The 21,112-nt window shown below is 40.9% G+C and overlaps 1 protein-coding gene across 12 annotated transcripts; it reads left to right on the top strand.

The window, feature by feature from the left end:
* Positions 1–2,051: 2,051 nt before the first annotated feature.
* Positions 2,052–20,810, top strand: LOC107762083 (cytochrome P450 71A2). Of its 12 annotated transcripts, XR_012710923.1 has the most exons (7): positions 2,063–2,780; positions 3,282–3,469; positions 3,765–3,836; positions 5,598–5,667; positions 6,554–6,616; positions 7,161–8,650; positions 13,334–13,801. XR_012710923.1 is itself a non-coding variant. In XM_075255883.1 (4 exons), the coding sequence occupies exons 1-3, from the start codon at positions 2,225–2,227 to the stop codon at positions 5,648–5,650; spliced, it is 681 nt and encodes a 226-aa protein (XP_075111984.1). In that variant the 5' UTR covers positions 2,052–2,224; the 3' UTR covers positions 5,651–5,671; positions 6,090–6,374. The 12 variants fall into 12 exon arrangements, 7 of the variants coding, with proteins under 7 accessions (XP_075111984.1, XP_075111985.1, XP_075111986.1 ...); XR_012710925.1 differs by lacking the exons at positions 3,282–3,469; positions 7,161–8,650; positions 13,334–13,801 and adding an exon at positions 14,423–16,733 and having other exon boundaries at positions 2,053–2,780; XR_012710924.1 differs by lacking the exons at positions 3,282–3,469; positions 13,334–13,801 and having other exon boundaries at positions 2,053–2,780; positions 7,161–7,297.
* Positions 20,811–21,112: the final 302 nt, after the last annotated feature.

Raw genomic sequence — 21,112 nt, 5'->3', positions numbered from 1 at the left:
AAATAGGAATGACCAAACTTTTAATTTATATATATAAATATTGGATCTGGTGTTCCATGTCGGGTTGAGTCATTCCTATTTTAATTGGATTATTATTTATTAGGCTGAAGATAAGAAAATAAAAATTTACAAAATAAGAAAACACTAATGAAAAATTATATTTACCGATCACTATGATTTTTATGTGAGTTAGTAAAAGTTCTATGATTTTTGTATGAGAAAACATAATTATATGATTTTGGTTTAAATTCTTTTTTACAGTTATATGATTTTTATGTGAAAAGACAAAATTATATGACTTTAGTGAAAAAAATTCATAGTTATATGACTATTGTGTGAGAAAACAAAGTTATATGACTTTATTGGAAAAAAACGCCATAGTTATATGAGCCTCTCTAAAAACTAAAATTCACTTCTAGAGTTGTGGTTCTTTCATGACTACCGTTATTTGGAACTTGATTTTAGTTTTTTAATTTATTGTATTGGTTTATTTATTCAATTCCTCGCTCAATTATTTGGTTGTTTGATCACCAATTGAATACTATCTATGAATTTAGAATTGAACTCGAAAATGAGGATTCTAGATTGCACATAGGATTGAGTAGAGCAAGTTCTTGAACCTAAGCATCGGGGAACGGTTTCGTAGTTAGGATAGACATATGCTAATTGCCTTGCTTGATTATTACGAGAATTATGAATGCATTCTTGTTGATTCTAATTCCATAAATATATCAGCGCTAGATTAGCTTAAATAAGTGAATAAGAACCCGATAGATTCTTATGAGCCATATTAACCATATCAACCAATAAATATAATAAACTAATTAGTCAATTTAAGTGAAGAATATGATAGGATTGTTAGATAGCTCACAACCCTAGATGGTTTTCATCATATTGATAACATAAAAATCTGCTCTTCTTTTGTTTAGAGTTTATTAGTGTTTTTTTAGTTTAATTAGTTTAACATCACCACTTTTGAGTTTAACTAGTTGTTAGGCACGTACATTGCGCGTGTGTTTCATATAATTAGTACAAATTAAAAAAATTATATCGTTTTATACATAGATGATAAAGCGCTTTAAATCATGATTGTATTTATAAGAAAAAAATTGTACTTAGAAATCATAACAATCTGAATATTTAAGCCATGAAAAATAAGGAGAAGATAAAATATAAGAACTGTAAATGTTAGCTCCAAAAAATTATTATACGCATGGGAAGTTAAAGACCTTAACTTTATAAAGTGAAGAGAATTCAGACACATGTACCTTAATAAATTCTTTGACAATCTTACGGCAAATTTAACATTACAAAATAACTTTTTTAGTTTACTGAGTTCTACATCTGACTTCTAGTCACTTTATTACTTGATGACCACGTATACTTTCGTGTACGTTTTGCCGCAATAAATTTTTGGTGCCGTTACCTGGGAGGACTATTTATTATCTTAGTTAGTGTAATATGGAGTAATATACACTCATTACACTCTTGACTATAAAGAGAGATTGCTCCAAAATTTGTTGCAAGATTATATTATTATTTTGTCAATTTAGTAGAAGATGAAAAAAGATCAATATATATTAAAATAGAAAAAAGAAAACAAAAACTTATGGCCTTATGTATCGTTGAAAACGAAGAACAACGTGCCTTAATGAAAGAAAATGACAGAACATTATCGTCTACAATTTTTAATTACTTTTGTGGACTTCAATTTAGCTATTTATTGAAATTTAATATGAAATGAATGCATTAGGATTTTTTTTTTCATTTTTCTTATCACATAGAATGGACATTAGCGGTTGGAAACCAAGATGAAAAGAACAAAAAAGAAAAAGTAATTATTTGCTAGCTACAAGCAGGGCAAGTATCTTGGTTGCTTTCTAGTGAACGTATCGTACGAAACCAAATTTGTGGTTAAAGTTAGATTACGGTTTCCTTTTTGTCATGCAATGCAAATAATTGCGATCGAACGTCTCTTTTAGTTTGTGTGGTAAAGCTTTTCCGAATACGTGCCAACACACAAAATCAGCTTCAGCTATGACGTTTGTTTTCTATATACATTTGTCTCCAAATATATTATACCCAATTCTTACAATGTAATATGTCTAATTACAATGTAACATAACATAACTGTTGCTTAATTTGTTTTTTGTGTTTCTTTTTTAATCCATTGGATATATTTGCTGCTGGTACGGATACAACATATACAGCTTTAGAGTGGATAATGACAGAGCTTTTAAGGCATCCAAGAGCCATGGAAGAATTACAGAATGAAGTGCGACAATTAGCCCAAGGAAAATCAGAGATAACAGAGGATGACTTAGGAAATATGCAGTATCTGAAAGCAGTGATTAAAGAAACTCTCAGACTTCATCCACCGGTTCCACCGCTACTCCCTCGAGAATCAATAGAAGACGTAGAATTGCTACGCTACCACATACCTGCTAAAACTCAAGTCATTGTCAATGCTTGGACAATCGGAAGAGATCCTTTGTCGTGGGAAAATCCGGAGGAGTACCGACCAAAGAGGTTCTTGAATAGTAATATTGATGTCAAAGGACTAAATTTTGAGTTGATTCCCTTTGGAGCAGGCAGAAGGGGCTGCCCAGGAATTGCTTTTGCTAATGTGGTAAATGAGCTAGCAATAGCAAGGCTTGTACACAAGTTCAATTTTGCATTACCAGAAGGGATAAAAGGGGAGGATTTGGATATGACTGAAGGCACTGGCATCACTATTCGTAGGAAGTCACCTTTGGTAGCAGTGGCCACTCCTTGCTCTAGTAAGGGTCTTTTTCCTCCATTTCCTACTATCACTAATTCTATATATCCACCAGTACTAGATAAGCCACGGAATACAGTTCCCATCATTGCTATGGCCAATAGTAATTTTACAATCTGTATTAAGCGTACTGGTTGGACTCCCTTTTGCACTGTTTATGCATACGCTTTATTTTCTTGTTTACACGATTTCTTGCTCTAACATGCTTCACAGATTACATTGATATATCGGAAAATACTAGCTATCCTACTAAACGATAGGGACCAAAGATGTTATTCGATATTTAACTTTCCAACTGAAGATATTCCACATTTAGTTACTAGTATATAACCGATTGCAAATGAAGAGGAAATAGAAAGCGTAGTTTTGGGTTGTCTGAGTTCAGTAAGGATCTTCTGTCCACTGTGTCAAGAACCACTCTGTTGTTTATTATCCCGCGACTTGTGATCACTTAATTCTTTCTTTTTTACTTCTTCTATTTTTTTTTTTTTTTTGGCAAAAGTCAATCTTTTGGTGGCAGGGATTTGGCAGACTCCGACTATGTATCATTACAAAAAAGGAGGGACACTTAAACTTGAGAGTAGACATGCCTACTTTTTACAAAAGATCCTTCTTGTGCGGAGTATGAATTAGAGTGTGTCTACAATGATTTAAAACTAAATTAGGAGCTAGAACTCCTCCTTTATACAGGTATTTTTTTTATTTCTACGACATAAATTCAAATTAGTTCTTATCTTCACGATGTTTTCAAAAATTTGTTGTATTGTCTGCGCCTTAAACTTGGCATCTGAATTTTCTCCAATTTGTATGCTCCCTTAGCTTCTTCTGTTAGGTCATTGAACTGATAGCTGTATGCCCCAGTAGTCTTGGTTAGACTCCATTTAGCCATTGCTTCCGCCTCTTGATTTCCTTCTCTGTAGCAATGTCATACAATTGCCGTTGGTTTGACAAAGAATCTAACTTTCCTTAACCACAATATTGTCAGGTGCCAGGGAGGCCTATACTAACATTACCCTTCACAACATCAATAATCAACTGCGAGTCGCTTTCCAACAAGGTAATATTAGAGAGATCATTGTTGTAACGCCATTCCAGTCCTAACAAGGCTGCATTAGCTTCAGCTATATATATGTGTGTATTCCATTTCCTGAAGGTACTGCATGCAACCAACATTTCTCCTTAATTATCATATCGGACTATGCCTCTCTGATCCTGTAGCTCCATGACCTCCTTTGCTCCCATTTCACCTTTATCCAGTTTCCAGTCCATACTTTGTTTCAATTACATTACCATATTGTTATCAAAACTGTATTTCTATAAAATTAATAAAACAATAAACTTTCTGGAAAAATAAAAACAGAAAGTTAGTAGAACTAGAATGTCAAAATAAATTCTGGAAACAGTATAGTAATGTAACGACCCGGCGGGTCGCTTTAAGAATTAATGCTCCGATCCCCTATTAACTGCTTTTCCCACATTTGTTTCTGCTATTGAGAGTTGACAGGAGGATTTATTTGGAGCTTCGGTGAGTTTTGGGACACTTAGTCCCTAAATGAGAGTTTAAGTCTTAGAATTTGGACCGTAGTCGGAGCAGTGTGAAGACGGCCTCGGAATGGAATTCCATTGGTTCTGTTAGCTCCGTTGGGTGATTTCGAGCTTAGGGGCGTATTCGGATTGTGTTTTGGAGGTCCGTAGCTTATTTAGGCTTGAAATGCCGAAAGTTGAATTTTTTGAAGTTTTCGGTTCGATAGTGAGATTTTGATATCGGGGTCGGAATTGGATTCCGGAAGTTGGAGTATCTCTGTAGTGTTGAATGTGACGTGCTTGCAAAATTTCAGGTCATTCGGATGAGGTTTTATAGACTTTTTGATCGAAAACGTAATTTGAGAGTTTTTGGAGTTCTTAGGCTTGAATTCGATGTTAAATTGGTGTTTTAATGTTGTTTTGATCGTTCCGAAGGTCGAAAAAAGTTTGAATGATGTTTTAGGACTGGTTCATACGTTTGGTTGAGGTCCCGGGGGCCTCGGAGTATGTTTCGGATGCTTAACGGGTCATTTTTGGACTTAGAAAGACTGCAGATTTTCTGCTGTTGTGTTGCAGAGAAAACCTTGATCGCGTTCGCGAGAGGGTTCTCGTGTTCGTGTAGAGCATCTAGGTGAAGCAGCTGAATCGTGCTTCGTGTTTGCGATGACGTCACGCGTTCGCGAAGGTATGGACCCTTTGGTTTTCGCGTTCGCGACATGGTTCTCGCGTTTGCTTAAGGGCTGCCAGTGTAAGCTATGTGTTCGCGAGTAGACCCTCGCGTTCGCGAAAGAGGAAGACTGGACAATGGATTTTTGTGCATCGCGTTCGCGAAGAAGAACGCATCTGAGCAGAACATAAATTTAAAATCGAAGGTTTTGAGTTCATATCACAAAATTGAATTGGGAGCTCGGTAGGAGACGAATTTTGGAAAGATATTCGGAGGGATTTTGCGGGTAATGATTCTTAACTCCTTTTTTCTTACAACCCATTAATCTAAACATGAATTCATCATCTAATTTCGAATTTGGGGTGGGAAATTGGGAAAAAATTTGGAAAAGTTCTTAGGCCTAATTTTCGAGTTTTGATTGGGAATTTGACATTGCATTTGGATAATTTTGGTATTGTTAGACTCGTGAGTAAATGAGGGTTCATAATCCATAAATTTTACCCGATTATGAGACGTCAGCCCGGGGGCATTTTGGTCATTTTACCTGATTTCGCGTATTAACTTAGAATTTATTTGTGGAATCAGTTACTTGAAGTTATATTTACATTATGCAATTGAATTTAATAGATTTGATCCATTTGGAGTCGAGTACTCGTGGCAAGAACGTGGTTTCGGGTTGATTTTGAGCTTGTTCGAGGTAAGTGGCTTGCCTAACCTTGTATGGGGGAACTCCCCTAGGATTTGGTGTTGTTGATATTTGGAATGCCTTGTACGTGAGGTGACGAGTGCGTACTTGTGCTAATTGTTGAAAATCCTATTTTTATTAATTAACTATAATTGTATTTCTTTTCATGTTTATACTACTTGCAATTTAAGCCTACTGTTAGCTTAGGGAAGCATGTCTAATTGACTTAATTGCTTTATTTGCTCAAACTGCCTTATTTGGATTCTGTGCAGCATGCTAGGTTAGAAATACTTGTTATACCTTGGTATGAAATTTGAATTGAATTGAGTGTTCTTCGTGTTGCTGCTGTGTGTTTACTTTGGGACTACGTGACGGTATCCCAGGAGATCCCCCTGCATGTTTACTTTGGAACTACGGATTTTGTATTCTGGGAGATCCCCCTGCACTTTTATATTGGAACTATAGGACTGCACCCGGTAGATTCCCCCAGCATTGGATATATACATTTGGGACTACGGATCGGTATTCCGGGAGATCCCCGCGCATTATGAGTTGGACTACGGGACGATATCCCGGGAGATTCACTGGATATTTATATTTGGGACTACAGGACAGTATCATGGGAGATCCCCGGTTGTTACCTCTGTGTTGAGCTGTATTCCTTTCTGTGATTATTTTGTCTCTGTTGTAGTTGTTGTTGTTCTTTCTATCATGTGTTACTTCTTACTGTTGCACTTAATTATACTGTTTTATTCTATACTGTTATACCTTGTTTTTCATTTAAACTTCGTAGGGCCCTGACCTTTCTCGTCACTACTCGACCGAGGTTAGGCTTGGCACTTACTGAGTACCGTTGTGGTGTACTCATGCCCTTTCTGCGCATGTTTTTCATGTGCAGATCCAGGTACTTCGACTCAGCCCTACTATCCTTGAGGCAAGGCGATTCTCCAGAGACTTCGAGGTATATCTGCCGCGTCCGCAGACCGAGGAGTCACTTTCCATTCTCTCTCATAGTATTAACCCTTCTGTATTTACTTTTGTTTAGACATTCTGGAGTTAGACACTTGTAGTTATTCAATAGCTTATGATTTCATGAGATTTCGGGTTTTGGGAAATATAGTTTCAGCTTGAGAGTTGTATTGTATATGGCGAGCGGCATCTTAAATGCTTCATTCTGATATTTTTTCTACAGTTTTGGCTAGTTTATTTCTATTGGATTTTCCCCCCAATTTGTTAGGCTTACCTAGTCGTAAAGACTAGGTGCCGTCACGACAGTTCATAAAGGGCGAATTCGGGTCGTGAAAAGTTGGTATCAGAGCTCTAGGTTCATAGGAGTCATAAATCACAAACCAGTTTATTAGAGTCTCGCGGATCGGTACGGAGACGTCTGTACTTATCTACGAGAGGCTATGTAACTGTTAGGAAAATTACACTTCATTTGATTTTCTTGTCATGCGAGATTTTGATATCACAATTCCAAACTTTTGTCTTCTATTCTCTCTCAGATGGTGAAGACACGTGCTACCAGAGATGACCAGGCACCCGCGCCCCCAACTGGAGCCGTCAGAGGCCGGGGCCAGGGTAGAGGCTGAGGACGCGCATGTGGTGCAGCCAGAGCACCCGCGCGAGCTGCCACCAAGGTGTCAGTAGCAGTTCCAGCTGTAGTCCAGGCACCTGATACGCCTACTGCTACTACTACTCCAGCTCTCCAAGAGACTTTTACACAGTTCATGAGCATGTACACCACTTTGGCTCAGGCAGGATTGCTTCCCCTTGCTGCAGCTACATCTCAGGCCGAGGGAGGAGCACAGACTCCCTCTGCCCGCACTCTTGAGCAGCGAGTGCATGTTTATCAAGTCCCAGAGATTATTCCTGTACAATTTGCTGTCCGAGATCAGCTTGAGGGATAGGGCAGCGGCTTCCAAGGATGAGTAGTTGAGGCTTGAGAGGTTCAAGAAGTACAAGCCTCCTATATTCAGTGGTCTAGCATCAGATGATGCTTTGGGATTTCTAGATGAGTGCCACCATATTCTTCGTACCATGGGTATATCAAGATCGAGCGGGGTTTCCTTCACTACTTTCCAGCTTCGAGGAGCCGCCTATGAGTGATGGTGTACCTATGAGTTAGACAGCCCGGATGAGAGAACTTCCCTGACTTGGACTCAGTTTTTAGATTTGTTCTTGAGAGAGTATGTTCCTCAGAGCCTTAGTGACGCATGGGGCATAGAGTTTGAGCATTTGCGCTAGGGTACTCAGACTATCTCGGAGTATTCTGTCCGCTACACGAGTTTGGCTAGACATGCACTAGCTTTGGTCTCTACTGTTCGCGAGAGGGTTCGCCGGTTTATTAAGGGGATTATTCCCAGCATCAGGTCTAGCATGGCTCGAGAGTTGGAGATGGATATTTCTTATGAGCAGGTGGTGAGCATTGCTAGGAAGATAGATGGTATGCATGCTAGGGACAAAGAGGAGAGGGAGGCCAAGAGGTCTAGAGAGTCAGGCCATTATTCTGGTGCCCGTGCTCCAGCTGCAGTTCGTCATGGTAGGGGTTATATGAGTCACCTCGTTCATTCAGCTCTTCCAGCAGCCAGTGGTATTAAAGCTCCTCCTAGGCCCCAGGAGCCTTATTATACACCTTCAATATCTAGTGCGCCTCCTGCGCGGGGTGCTTTCAGTGGTCAGTCCAGCAGACCTGGCCTGAGCTAGTCCCAGTTGCCGCATCCTCCTAGAGCTTGTTTTGAGTGTGGTGACACAAGTCATATGGTGAGGGATTTCCCCATACTTAGGAGGAGTGAAACTCCACAGACTTCTTAGCCACAGCGTGCCCGACAGAGTTCTCAGGCTATGGTTACAACCCCAGTTGCTACCCTACCTACTCAGCCAGCTAGAGGTGGAGGTCAGGGAGGTAGAGGTCGCCCTAGAGGGGGAGGCCAGGCCGGATATTATGCCCTTCCTGCCCGTACCGAGGTTGTTGCCTCTGATTCTGTCATCACAGGTATTGTCCTGGTTTGTCATAGAGATGCATCGGTTTTATTCGATCCAGGTTCCACCTATTCTTATGTGTCTTCTTATTTTGTCCCGCATTTGGGTGTATCTCGGGAATCTTTGAGTTTCCCCTGTTTATTTTTCTACTCATGTGGGAGATTCTCTTATTGTGGATCACGTTTATTGGTCGTGTGTGGTTACTCTTGGTGGTTTTGAAACCAGAGCCAATTTATTATTGCTCAGCATGGTAGATTTTGATTATCTTGGGAATGGATTGGTTGTCACCCCATTATGCTATTCTCGATTGTCATGCCAAAATTGTGACATTGGCTATACCAGGTGTACCATGAGTAGAGTGGAGGGGTACCTTAGAGCATACTTCCAGTAGAGTTATTTCATTCCTTAAGGCTTAGCGTATGGCTGGGAAGGGATGTGATACGTATCTAGCTTATGTGAGAGATGTTAGTATTGATACCCCTACAGTTGATTCAGTCCCAGTAGTACGGGATTTTTCTGATGTGTTTCCAGCTGACCTTCCGAGCATGCGGCCCGATAGAGATATTAATTTTGGTATTAATCTGTTGCCGGGCACTCATCCCATTTCTATTCTTTCGTATCACATGGCCCCTCCTGATTTGAAAGAATTAAAGGATCAGTTATATGAATTGCTTGATAAGGGTTTTATTCGGCCCAGTATATCATCTTGGGGTGCTCTTGTCTTGTTTGTGAAGAAAAAGGATGGTTCTATGCGTTTGTGCATTGACTATCGCCAGTTGAACAAGGTTACAGTGAAGAACTACTATCCTTTGCCTCGTATTGATGATTTGTTTGACCAGCTACAAGGTGCACGAGTGTTTTCTAAGATTCACTTGCATTTAGGTTACCATCAGTTGAAGATTCGGGAGCCAGATATCCCGAGGACTGCTTTCAGGACTCCATATGGTCATTACGAGTTCCTTGTTATGTCATTTGGGCTGACCAATGCCCCAACAGCCTTTATGCATTTGATGCACAGTGTGTTCCGGCCATATCTTGACTCGTTCGTCATTGTCTTTATTGATGATATTCTAGTGTACTCCCGGAGTCGGGAATATTATGAGCAGCACTTGAGGACAGTGCTTCAGACTTTGAGGGAAAAGAAGTTATATGCAAAGTTCTCGAAATGTGAGTTTTGGTTGGATTCCTTGGCATTCTTAGGACATGTGGTATCGAGTCAGGGTATTCAGGTGGATCCGAAGAAAATGGAAGCAGTGCAGAGTTGGCCCAGGCCATCTCAACTACAGAGATCCGTAGTTTTCTTGGCTTGGCGGGTTATTACCACCGATTTGTTGAGGGGAATTCACCTTCTGGGTGGGTGAGGAGAAAATGGTCTTTCATGTGTGCAAATTAATGAAGCAGCCCAACACTATCGAGGTGTGCTCTTTTGTGGACCTCGTTACAGTAGTGATAATTGATTACACCAGTGCAATGATTAATGTGGAGGACCCAGTGGAGGCTGTATTATTGAATCTTGATGTCAATGAGGATACAAGCCGAGTGGAGTGCGAGAATTCTTTACATGAAATGGGCTCTTACTCTTATGAGCCTAGGAAATTATCTTTGGACCTCGAGAATAGAAAGACTTCACCAACAAAACCTTCAATTAAGGAGCCTCCGGTGTTGGAGTTGAAACCACTGCCTCCACACCTCAGGTATGAGTTCTTGGGCTCAAATTCTACTTTGTCAGTTATTCTTTCCTCTTGTCTTATTAACATGCAAGTTGATGCCATATTGGCGGTACTTCCAAAGTGGAAAAAGGCAATTGGATGGACTTTAGCTGATATTCGGGGGATAAGCCCTGCATTCTGTATGCACAAGATTATTCTGGAAGATGATGCAAAGCCTTCCTTGGAGCATCAAAGGAGGTTGAACGAGTCAATGCAAGAAGTTGTAAAAAAGGAGGTGATAAAGTGGTTGGATGCCGGGGTTGTGTACCCCATCTCTGATAGCTCTTGGACTTCACCGGTGCAATGTGTACCAAAGAAGGGTGGCATGACCGTGGTTACAAATTCACAAAATGAGTTGATTCCTACAAGAACCGTCACTGGTTGGAGGGTATGCATGGACTACCGCAATTTGAATAAAGTGACTCGCAAGGATCACTTTCCTTTGCCTTTTCTTGATCAGATGTTAGATCGACTTGCTGGGCGTGCCTTCTACTGTTTTTTGGATGGGTATTCTGGGTACAACCAAATCTTGATTGCTCCGGAAGATCAGGAGAAGACCATATTCACTTGTACATATGGTACCTTTGCTTTTTCTAGGATGCCTTTGGGGTTGTATAATGCACCAGCTACATTTCAGCGGTGTGTGATGGCCATTTTCACCGATATGGTGGAAGACATTTTGGAGGTATTCATGGACGACTTTAGTGTTGTGGGGGATTCATTTGATGAGTGCTTGAAAGATCTTGATAGGGTCTTGTCCCGTTGTGAAGAAATAAATCTTGTTCTCAATTGGGAGAAATGCCACGTTATGGTGGAAGAGGGCATAGTTCTTGGGCATAAAATTTCAAAGCATGGTATTGAGGTAGACAAATCAAAAATTGATATGATTTTAATGCTCCCTCCACCTACATCTGTCAAGGGAGTCCGAAGTTTTCTTGGGCATGCGAGGTTCTACCGGAGATTTATCAAAGACTTTTCGAAGGTAGTGAATCCCTTGTGCAAGTTGTTGGAAAAAAATGCTAAGTTCGTGTTTGACGAAAAATATATGCAAGCCTTTGAACTTCTCAAGCATAAGTTGAACACCACTACTATCATTACCGCACCTAATTAGAGCTTGCCCTTTGAGCTCATGTGTGAGGCGAGCAATGTTGCGATTGGGGCGGTTTTGGATCAAAGAGTGAATAAAATATTTCATCCGATGTACTATGCGAGCAAGACAATGAATGATGCTCAAGTGAACTACACGGTGACCGAGAAAGAACTTTTGGCTATTGTGTTCGCAATGGAAAAATACCGATCGTATCTTATGGGTGCTAAGGTTATTATTCATACCGACCATGCCGTACTCCGGTACTTGATGACGAAGAAGGATTCCAAAGCTAGACTGATGCGATGGGTCTTGTTACTTCAAGAATTTGATTTGGAGAATGTGGACCGGAAGGGTAGTGATAACCAAGTAGCGGACCACTTGTCTCTCTTGGAGGAGGAGGGGAGGCCTCATGACGGCCTAGAGATCAATGATTCATTTCCTGACGAACAACTCCTTTCGGTGTCGATGAGTGATATGCCATGTTTGCTGATGTTGCTAATTTCCTTGTGACTAGTATAATCCCGTGTGAGCTCTTTTCTAACCAAAGGAAGAAGCTCAAGTGGGATAGTTTGGATTTCTATTGGGATGAGCCATACTTGTTCAAGATTTGCAAGGATGGTGTGATCCGAAGGTGTCCCGAAGAAAGAGCAATTGAGTATCTTGGAGGCTTGTCATTCTTCTCACTATGGTGGCCATCATGGCGGGGCAAGGACGACTTCTAAAGTTCTTAGTTGTGGGTTTTATTGGCCAACTTTGTTCAAAGATGCAGGTGATTTTGTGAAGAGATGCACCGAATGCCAAAGAGTGGGTGGAATTTCGAAGAAAGATGAGATGCCTCACAATACCATCCTTGAGGTTGATATTTTTGATATATGGGGCATTGATTTTATGGGCCCGTTTGTTAGCTCGTGTGGGAACACATACATTCTTGTGGCGGTGGACTATATTTCAAAGTGGGTTGAAGTCGTGGCTTTGCCCAACAATGAGGCTCGGAGTGTTGTTGAATTTCTCAGGAAGAGAATTTGTACAAGGTTTGGTACTCCCCGTGCAATCATAAGTGATGGGGGTCTCATTTTTGCAATAGAGCTTTTGACACTTTGCTTTCAAAGTATGGTGTCAATCACAAAGTGTCTACTCCCTATCATCCTCAAGCAAGTGGTCAAGTTGAAGTCTCCAACAGGGAAATCAAAATCATATTGTCAAAGACGGTTAATGCCAATAGGACCGATTGGTCAAAGAGGTTAGATGACACTCTATTTGCTTATAGGACTGCTTACAAGACTCCGATTGGTATGTCTCCGTGTCAGTTGGTGTTTGGGAAAGCTTTCCATCTACCGGTCGAGTTAGAGCACAAGGACATGTGGGCTTTGAGGAAGCTAAATCTTGAATGGGATGTTACAGCTAATCTTCGTGTGGAGCAGCTTAATGAACTTGATGAATTCTGATTCCATGCCTACTCCAGTTCGTCCTTGTACAAGGACAAGATGAAGTACCTTCATGATAAATATGCTCGTATCAAGGAGTTCAAAGTTGGTGATTTGGTTCTCTTGTTCAACTCTCGGTTACGTCTGTTTCCGGGAAAGCTTAAATCAAAATGGAGTGGACCTTTTGATGTGGTGTGTGTGACCCCATTTAGTGCTCTTGATTTAAAGAACAAAAATGGGGAAGTTTTTAGAGTGAATGGGCATAAGGTCAAGCACTACTTGGGAAAAATTGATGACAACCACGTGGTGGCACTTGTTCATCTCAAATGATTTGATGGTAACCTGCGCCGTGCTGCGACATTAAATTAGGAGCTTCTTGGGAGGCAACCCATGTGTTTTTCTTTTTGTTTTTCTTTGATTTTCATGGTAGTATAGGATTTATTTTTGGACTAACTGGTTGTGAGATGCTACAGGATTGTGTTGATGCAGTACAAGATATAGTGGAAATAGTGTTCATGTCTCTGAAGTTGTCAATGCGGACGTACTATATTTAGTGTGAACCGCACTGGTGAAGGGGAAAATTTCCAACTCTCTGAAGTTTGACACCGCGGCCACATTACATTTTATGCGGTCCGCAGTGGACCACTACGACCACATGACATTTTGTGCGGACCGCAGTGAGTTACCTTCTCAAACTTGAAGCTAGCTCTGTAGTGCGGACCGCAGTCCATTTTGTGCGGTCCGCACTGGGTTGGTAAGCTGGGCCCCAGGTCCTTTTATATAAATAGGGCCTAAGGCCCTCCTTTTACACTTTTCTGTCTTTGAACTCTCAAAACTCTTAAAGCATTGTTCGTCACCCCTGTTGCTCGTAATTAATTGCTTGGATTCATTAATCTTCATTTTATCTCACAACTGGTAACTTAACTTCTTTTTAATTGCTTTAATTTTGTTATTCTCCTCTACTTTTTGTTTTTCTTGTCTCTTATTCTAGTATTCTCGTATTTTCTTCAATTGGTTAGGTTAGGGTAATTAATTCTTTGATTAAAGTAGAATTAGGTGGTTAAAAACAATGGGAAATCACTTACGAACCTTACTAAGGTGAAATACTGGACTTAAAAGTAAATGATTTTGAACCCTAAGTTAGTGCCGTAACTGGGCACTCAATGCGGACCGTAGTGGTTTTTGTGCGGTCCGCAGTGCCCTTGTGTGGTCTGCAATAACATTTTGTGCGGACCGCATTGCTGAAAGTCCTGAAGCTTGATCTTCGAGGACCGCGGCCGCATTGTATTTTGTGCGGTCCGTGATGCCTCAATGCGGACCGCATTGCCTTTTTGTGCAGTCCGCAGAGCAATTGTTCAGAGAGTGGGTAGTCTGAACCCCACCTCTGTGCGGACCGCATTGACATTTTGTGTGGACCGCATTGGCCTCTGTGCGTCCGCACACCATTTTGTGCGGTCCGCACTTTGTGATTTCTGCAACTGTCTGCAACCTTTATTCTTCTGCAACTATGAACTTAATTGAATCTACTGATACTAACAGAGCATACCTAAACTTGTTTGCAGATAATAGTGAAACAAAGGGGCAATGGCTCTAAACAACCAGGCAGAGGAGAATCCTCCCGGGGAGGGAAACGGAAAATGATAAGATTGACTATTGAAGCCCAGTAAAACATTAAAAACATGAGAAAGATGATTAAAGCTGTTGATAGGGCCATTGACATGTCTGGGAGTGAGTACGAGCCCTCCCGGGAGATATCTTTAGACTCAATCCCAGAGTACATCCCTGACTGGACGGAAAGAAATAGACTAAGAGACACTCTTCCCACTTCCCCCGCTGCCGCCCAAGCGTCAGTAAATGTATCTTCTAGGTCGTTTGAGAGCTCAGCTGAAGAAGGTAGGGATGAATACTCCACCTCTCCCACAACTTCATTATCCGAAGAGGGTGCAGTAGGAGACGATGAGGAAGTAGGAGGAGAAGGAGAAGTAGGAGAAGGGGGTGAACTTCAGTTTGGCGGGGTTGCGAGAACTAGGAAACCAGAGGTGTGGCAAGACCGATTTGTCAGTGAGCTAGTTTATCACAAGTTTAGGGAATGGTGGCCGGTGAGGAAATTAATCTCGGGGAGGAACTTTGTGGATAGGGACTTACTGCCTCGCAACCCCGATGTAAGGAGGCAATTTAGGGAGAGAGTTAACTGGGAGTACTTTTGGGTGAATATGTAGATGCCAACGAGCACTTGGTCAAGGAATTCTACACCAACGTTGCCCACATCAAAAAGGGCACAAAAGTGACCAAGGTGCGAAATCTGAAGGTGTTGTTTGATGGGAAAACAATAAATGACTACCTTGGCTTTGATGAGGAGGATGAGGCACTATTTATGGCGAAGATGGAAATGGGTGAGGAGGTCCGTCCCTAGTTGGCACAATATCTGGCAATCCCAAGTACCACCCCCGATTGGTTGAATGCGGGCATCAAGATTCTGAGAAGAAGTTTGAACTTCGAGGCAAAGGGGGTGGGAAAGTTTTGTGTACAGCAAACTGGACCCCACTACTCATGACAATTCCCTCCCTCTTCACCGGGCTGTTTTGGTGGCTTCAATCATGGCAGGGTACCCGATCAATGTGAGAAATGTAATGTCTAGGGTAATCACACTTGTAGGCAATGAACATGACAGAAACTACCCTTTCCCCAGTTTCTTGACTATGTACTTCAGGGACCTCAAAGTTGAAAAGAGGCCATTTGATATCAAGGTCAAAGCGAGGGCCCCATTCTCTTGGTACAACATGCAGCGGGATGACAACCAAAAGAGCAAGAACTTTAAGGGAACAGCTACTGCTCCAACTGGCCAATCTGAAGAGGCAGTTGTGGTAGTGGCTCCTGCTCAGCCTGCCTCCACCTCCACAGACATTCCTCTTGGCCCATCCACTTCAGCTGACCAGAGATACCCTCTTCCCGAGCTAATCCAGTGACTGCACACCGACTGATCCAGGCTCTTCTCAGTATCAACAACTGGATGCAGACAACGTCATCCAAGTTGTTTATCCTTACTACTACAGTTGAGGCTCAGTCGGCACCTCCGCCTCCACAGGTCCCACAGTTCATAGAGGATGCCCTTAAGGAGATTTTGTCCAACCAAAAGAAAATCCTCGACACTCAGAATGTGCTCATAGATGCAGTTGATTCACACAGCAAGGATCTCAAGGATCTTGCTAAGGAGCACAAGAAGTTGAGGAAGACGCGGGCTTCCAAGGAGTCTGTAAAGGCACTAAGGGTTGATGTTGACAGGATGAAGGCAGATCATCTTCCTTTGGACTTATTACTATAGGACTCAGTACCATTATCTCATCCCCAACCCAAGCAGTCCCAAAGGCCTCCCAAGAGGAAGAGGATGATTCCCAGAGCGGACGATGCAGTCATCCAGTTGGCAGACCCACCGGAGGCCTCCTCCAGTCAGCCACAAGATGCACCTCAGGAGCCTGTCCAAGTCCAGGCCCAGGTCCCAGCAGCAGAGCAGTAGGCCATAGGGAACCAGTTTGAGGTTCTCGAGCACAGTGAGGACCTAGGGACCACTCAGGAGCCCATGCAGACAAACAGGCCATACAGAGTCTCTATATCATTTTTCCTTTTTTTGGTGCTTATTTAGTTTAGTTGGCATTGGGGACAATGCCAGTTTTCATTTGAGGGGGTAAGACCTACTTTTATGGATTTGGATTATTGTATATATTTGACAGTTTTTAGGCTTTCTTTATTTTTCATCTTTGGTTTGTATATAATTTTAACATTTCGTTTACATTTTGCGTACTTTTATTTTACTTTGGTTTGTATATAAAGTAATGTTACATTGTACATATTCATCCCATCTATTGTATATTCGACAAATCCCCTCTTGTATATATTCATTTTACTTTCCGCAATTTTTCGTTCATAGCTTCTTATTTATGTTCATAGCTTCTTGTTTTGAAAGTTTGCAATAAGCCTTTGGTTTTCTTGATGCCACAGTTCTTTCCAAAGGTGGAGTTTGTGTGAATCGGGTAACTCTTCCCAATGATGGATGACGTGACAACCTTCTTAAGGGTTTGAGTCCATTTTTCTCTTTGTTTTTAGTAGTTAGTGGTTAAGGGTGCCTCAAGCAAAGCTTCACTTGGGTCTAGCACATTTGCCTTTGATCTTATGGTCAAAAATAAATTGGTGTGTTTAGGATGGTGAAAGTCGTGACTTTAAGACTCTTGTGTTGACTGATAATCATCAAGTGGTTTTTCGGGACCATTGTGTGCTTAAATCTTATCTAAGGTCGTTGTGGGCCTCCAACTCTGTGTCTTTAGCAATCCCATAGCTTGTGTGGTGAGAAATTTCATTGCAAGTCCAAGTCCCGAGCCATTGGTCTAGAACTTGGCCTAAATGTTTGTTGAGGAGAAATCCTAAGTGAATTTTGACTTGAGACATGATTATAGGCTCTCCTTGGTCCAAATGATAGCTTGAACACTTCCATAACCTACCAATGATAAGATCCCTAGTCAACCCTTTTGAGCCTTAGACCTTTTTCCTTCAAAGAACAATGATACAAGCCTTTACCCGTTCTAAAAGATACTCTCTCTTGGCACCTGATCTTTCCTTTAGCACATGGCAAAACTATAAGTTTGGGGAGAGAGATGAGGATGGAAACAAAGTGGTAAAAAGGTACAAAATGAAGAAAAGAAAAGACAATGAAAAAGAAAGAAAAGCAAAAAAAGACAAAAAGAATGCTCAAGGTAGAATTGAATAAAAAGGGATTCAAGAAAAGCAAAAAATGAAAGGTGTGGAAAGTTGAGAAAGGAGAAAAGATTTGAAATGTATAAGAAATAGTGACAATGTGTCTCTCTAACCCCTTAAAAAGAAGTGAAATGACTGAAAGAGTCAAGGGAATGTGTGCCGAATGAAACAAAAAGAAGTGCTTAAGGGAAGATGGAACCTACTTAGACCAAACATTTCCGACCTTGAACAAAAAGCCTTCACCATGTCTCCACAAAAGCCCTATATGATCTTTAGTTGAATGTAGCTTACATTAGTGGTGACTCATATAAGGGGCAAGCATATGGTACTTAGAGCCGAACTTGTGACTTTTTCTTGAGAGAGATGAGTGAACTTCCATTGACCTCGTTCTAAGTGCCACTATTCTAAAGGTGAGGTTTGCTTAGGGAGAGTTGAGGATGTGTGAGTTTGGATTTCACAATGACCAAAGTAATAGAAAGAGTTCTTTGATGTGTTGAGTCAACTCTTGATGCTCTTGTGTCGCACTTAATCCATGATGTTTCAAAGAGTAAATGTTGTTAATGATTTATTTGTATTGAGGACAATTGTTATTCCCAATTGATGCTAGATGACGTTACTTTAGGACAGTTGAATTTTCTTGGATTTTCCCTTGAGGGGTGGGTCTTATTATGTTTGCTTGAGGACAAGCAAAATCTTAAGTTTGGGGGAGTTGATAACTAGGGATTTTGATACATTTTATACTCTCTTGCTTGAGTTTTGATTAGAAATTTGTAGAAAATAGTCCCAAAGGCTCAAAATTGTGCTTGATTGCAAGTTTGATCAACAAGGTGACAAGATGTCAAAGATCAGCTCAAAAGGAGTGAAACTTGCACAAGTATCAAGACAAGACAAAGCTCAGACAAAACAAGGCCAGTGCAGCCGCACACCATTCTATGCGGTCCGCACAAGTGCGATTCAGAGAGTATGATATTCAGGCAAAAAGAAAAATGCGGCCGCAGTAGGTTTTGTGCGGTCTGCACTGGGATCAATGCTGCTGCACTCGATTTAGTGCGGTCCGCAGTAAAAAGGATCAGAGATTTTCCAGTTCTGAGTTTCAATCCAATGCGGTCCGTGCTCCATTTCATGCGGACCGCGCTAGAAGCCTCCGCGGTCGCACTCCATTCTGTGCGGTACGCATTACCTAAGTTCAGAGAGATGGATTTTATGTCAAGAGCCTTAGTGCGGCCGCACTAGCCCCGCAGGGCTATTTTTGTCCAGATTTTTCAGCTTAGTATAAATAGCTTCTTTTCCAATTTTTAGGTCATCAGATAGTTTTAGCTAGCTGCACTCGTGGGTTCGAATATTTTAGCTATTTTGGGCAATTTTATCTACATTTCAACTTTGAATCTTCTTGTTTATCTTAGTAATTAATTAATATGAGTTGTTCTTCATCTATTTCTTATTTTTCTTCTTTAATTATGAGTAGCTAAACCTATAAGCTAGGGTTTTGGCTCAACTCTAGTGTGGGTAATTGATGGGTCTTGTGTTTTAGGGCTAGATTGACTTTGAGTGTTTGATATTTGGGCTAATTTCATGTTTAATTGCTGAATTAGTAGTTGCAAACACTAGTTTGTGTTTAGTTGACTTGATTTCTTCTTGGGAAAGAGAGCTTGAGTGTCTGAAATTGGTCCAACAAGGAATTGGGGCGTACTCAAGAGATTGATAGCCCCAATTAAAGGGTTAAACCTCGAGAGAGTAATACCCGACTTGAACCTTGATTGCTTGTGCAAATTTGCATACTTAATTAGTCTTGAGAAAGTCAATTCGGGAAAAATTACTTGAACCACCGAGAGGTGTAGAGTGGGTAAAATCATGCAACAGTTATATCATACTCCCCAAATATGTCAATCATGTCTTAGACTCAAGTATCCGTCAATTGACCATCTAGGTGAAAATCACTACCCTAGTGCTTTTTAAACCATTTGAACAACCCGCGACATTTTACTCTTAGCTTATCTAGTTTAATTTACCATTGTAGTTTGATAAAAGTAGAAGTAAAACAAAACCCAAAAATATTTAGAAGTGTAATTTGGAACAATACACGACTCCAAACTAGATAGATACCCGACACCAACTTCTAGATCTTTGTGAAAATCGATCTCGACCCTAAATCGGGTAAAAGCTGCTTCGACCCTCTCTCGCTACTCAATAGTAGTGCAGAGTAGGCTTCGATCAGAACTCCCCTAGGATTTGGTATTGTTGATATTTGAAATGACTTATACATGAGGTGACGAGTGCGTACTTGTGCTAATTATTGAAAATTCAGTTTTTATTAATTAACTATAATTGTGCTTCTTTTCCTGTCTATACTACTTGCAATTTAAGCTTACTGTTAGCTTAGGGAAGTATGTCTAATTGACTTAATTACTTTATTTTTTCAAACTACCTTATTTGGATTCTGTGCAACATGTTAGGTTAGAAATACCTGTTATACCTTGGTATGAAATTTGAATTGAATTGAGTGTTCTTCGTGTTGCTGTTGTGTGTTTACTTTGGAACTATGGGATGATATCCCGGGAGATTCCCCTGCATGTTTACTTTGGGACTATGGATTTGTATTCCAGGAGATCTCCCTGCACTTTTATATTGGAACTACGGGACTGCACCCAGTAGATTTCCCTAGTACTGAGTATTTACATTTGGAACTACGGATCGGTATTCCGAGAGATCCCCGCGCATTATGAGTTAAACTATGGGACGGTATCCCGGGAGATCCAGTGAATATTTATATTTGGGACTACAGGACGGTATCCTGGGAGATCCTCGGTTGTTATCTCTGTGTTGAGCTGTATTCCTTCTGTGATTATTTGTCTCTATTGTAGTTGTTGTTGTTCTTTCTATCTTGTGTTACTTCTTACTGTTGCACTTAGTAGTCTTATTATATACTGTTATACCTTGTTTTTCATTTAAACTCAGTAGGTCCCTGACCTTCCTTGTCACTACTCGACCGAGGTTAGGCTTGACACTTACTGAGTACCGCTGTGGTGTACTCATGCCCTTTCTGTGCATGTTTTTCATGTGCATATCCAGGTACTTTGACTCAGCCCTACTATGCGAGGTGATTCTCCAGAGACTTCGAGGTATATCTGCCGTGTTCGCAGACCAAGGAGTCCCTTTCCATTCTCTCATAGTATTAGCCCTTATGTATTCACTTTTGTTTAGATATTCTAGAGTTAGACACTTGTAGTTATTCAATATCTTGTGATTTCATGAGATTCCGGGTTTTGGAAAATGTAGTTTCAGCTTGAGGTTTGTATTGTATATGCCGTGCGGCATCTTAAATAAAGACTGATATTTTTCTATAGTTTTGGCTAGTTTATTTCTGTTGTTTTCTTTTTCAGCAATTTGTTACGCTTACCTAGTCGTAGAGACTAGGTGTCGTCATGACAGTTCACGGTGGGCGAATTCGGGTTGTGACAAGTAACTTCAAAATAAATTCTGAAAAATAGTATAGGAACAAATCGAGC

The sequence above is a fragment of the Nicotiana tabacum genome, chromosome 6 (genome assembly GCF_000715075.1).
Source record: "Nicotiana tabacum cultivar K326 chromosome 6, ASM71507v2, whole genome shotgun sequence".
Lineage (NCBI taxonomy): Eukaryota > Viridiplantae > Streptophyta > Magnoliopsida > Solanales > Solanaceae > Nicotiana > Nicotiana tabacum.
Note: the sequence above shows the minus strand (reverse complement) of the source record. Positions and strands in the feature narration are given on the sequence as shown.

What these genes read in the sequence shown, in the direction of transcription:
- LOC107762083 (XM_075255884.1), top strand. Translation starts at nt 2,225, where the DNA reads ATGACAGAGCTTTTAAGGCATCCAAGAGCCATGGAAGAATTACAGAAT. An exon ending in AGTGGCCACTCCTTGCTCTA is followed by an intron (nt 2,781 to 3,764) that starts GTAAGGGTCTTT and finishes CAATATTGTCAG; the next exon opens with GTGCCAGGGAGGCCTATACT. An exon ending in GCGAGTCGCTTTCCAACAAG is followed by an intron (nt 3,837 to 5,597) that starts GTAATATTAGAG and finishes TGAATTTAATAG; the next exon opens with ATTTGATCCATTTGGAGTCG.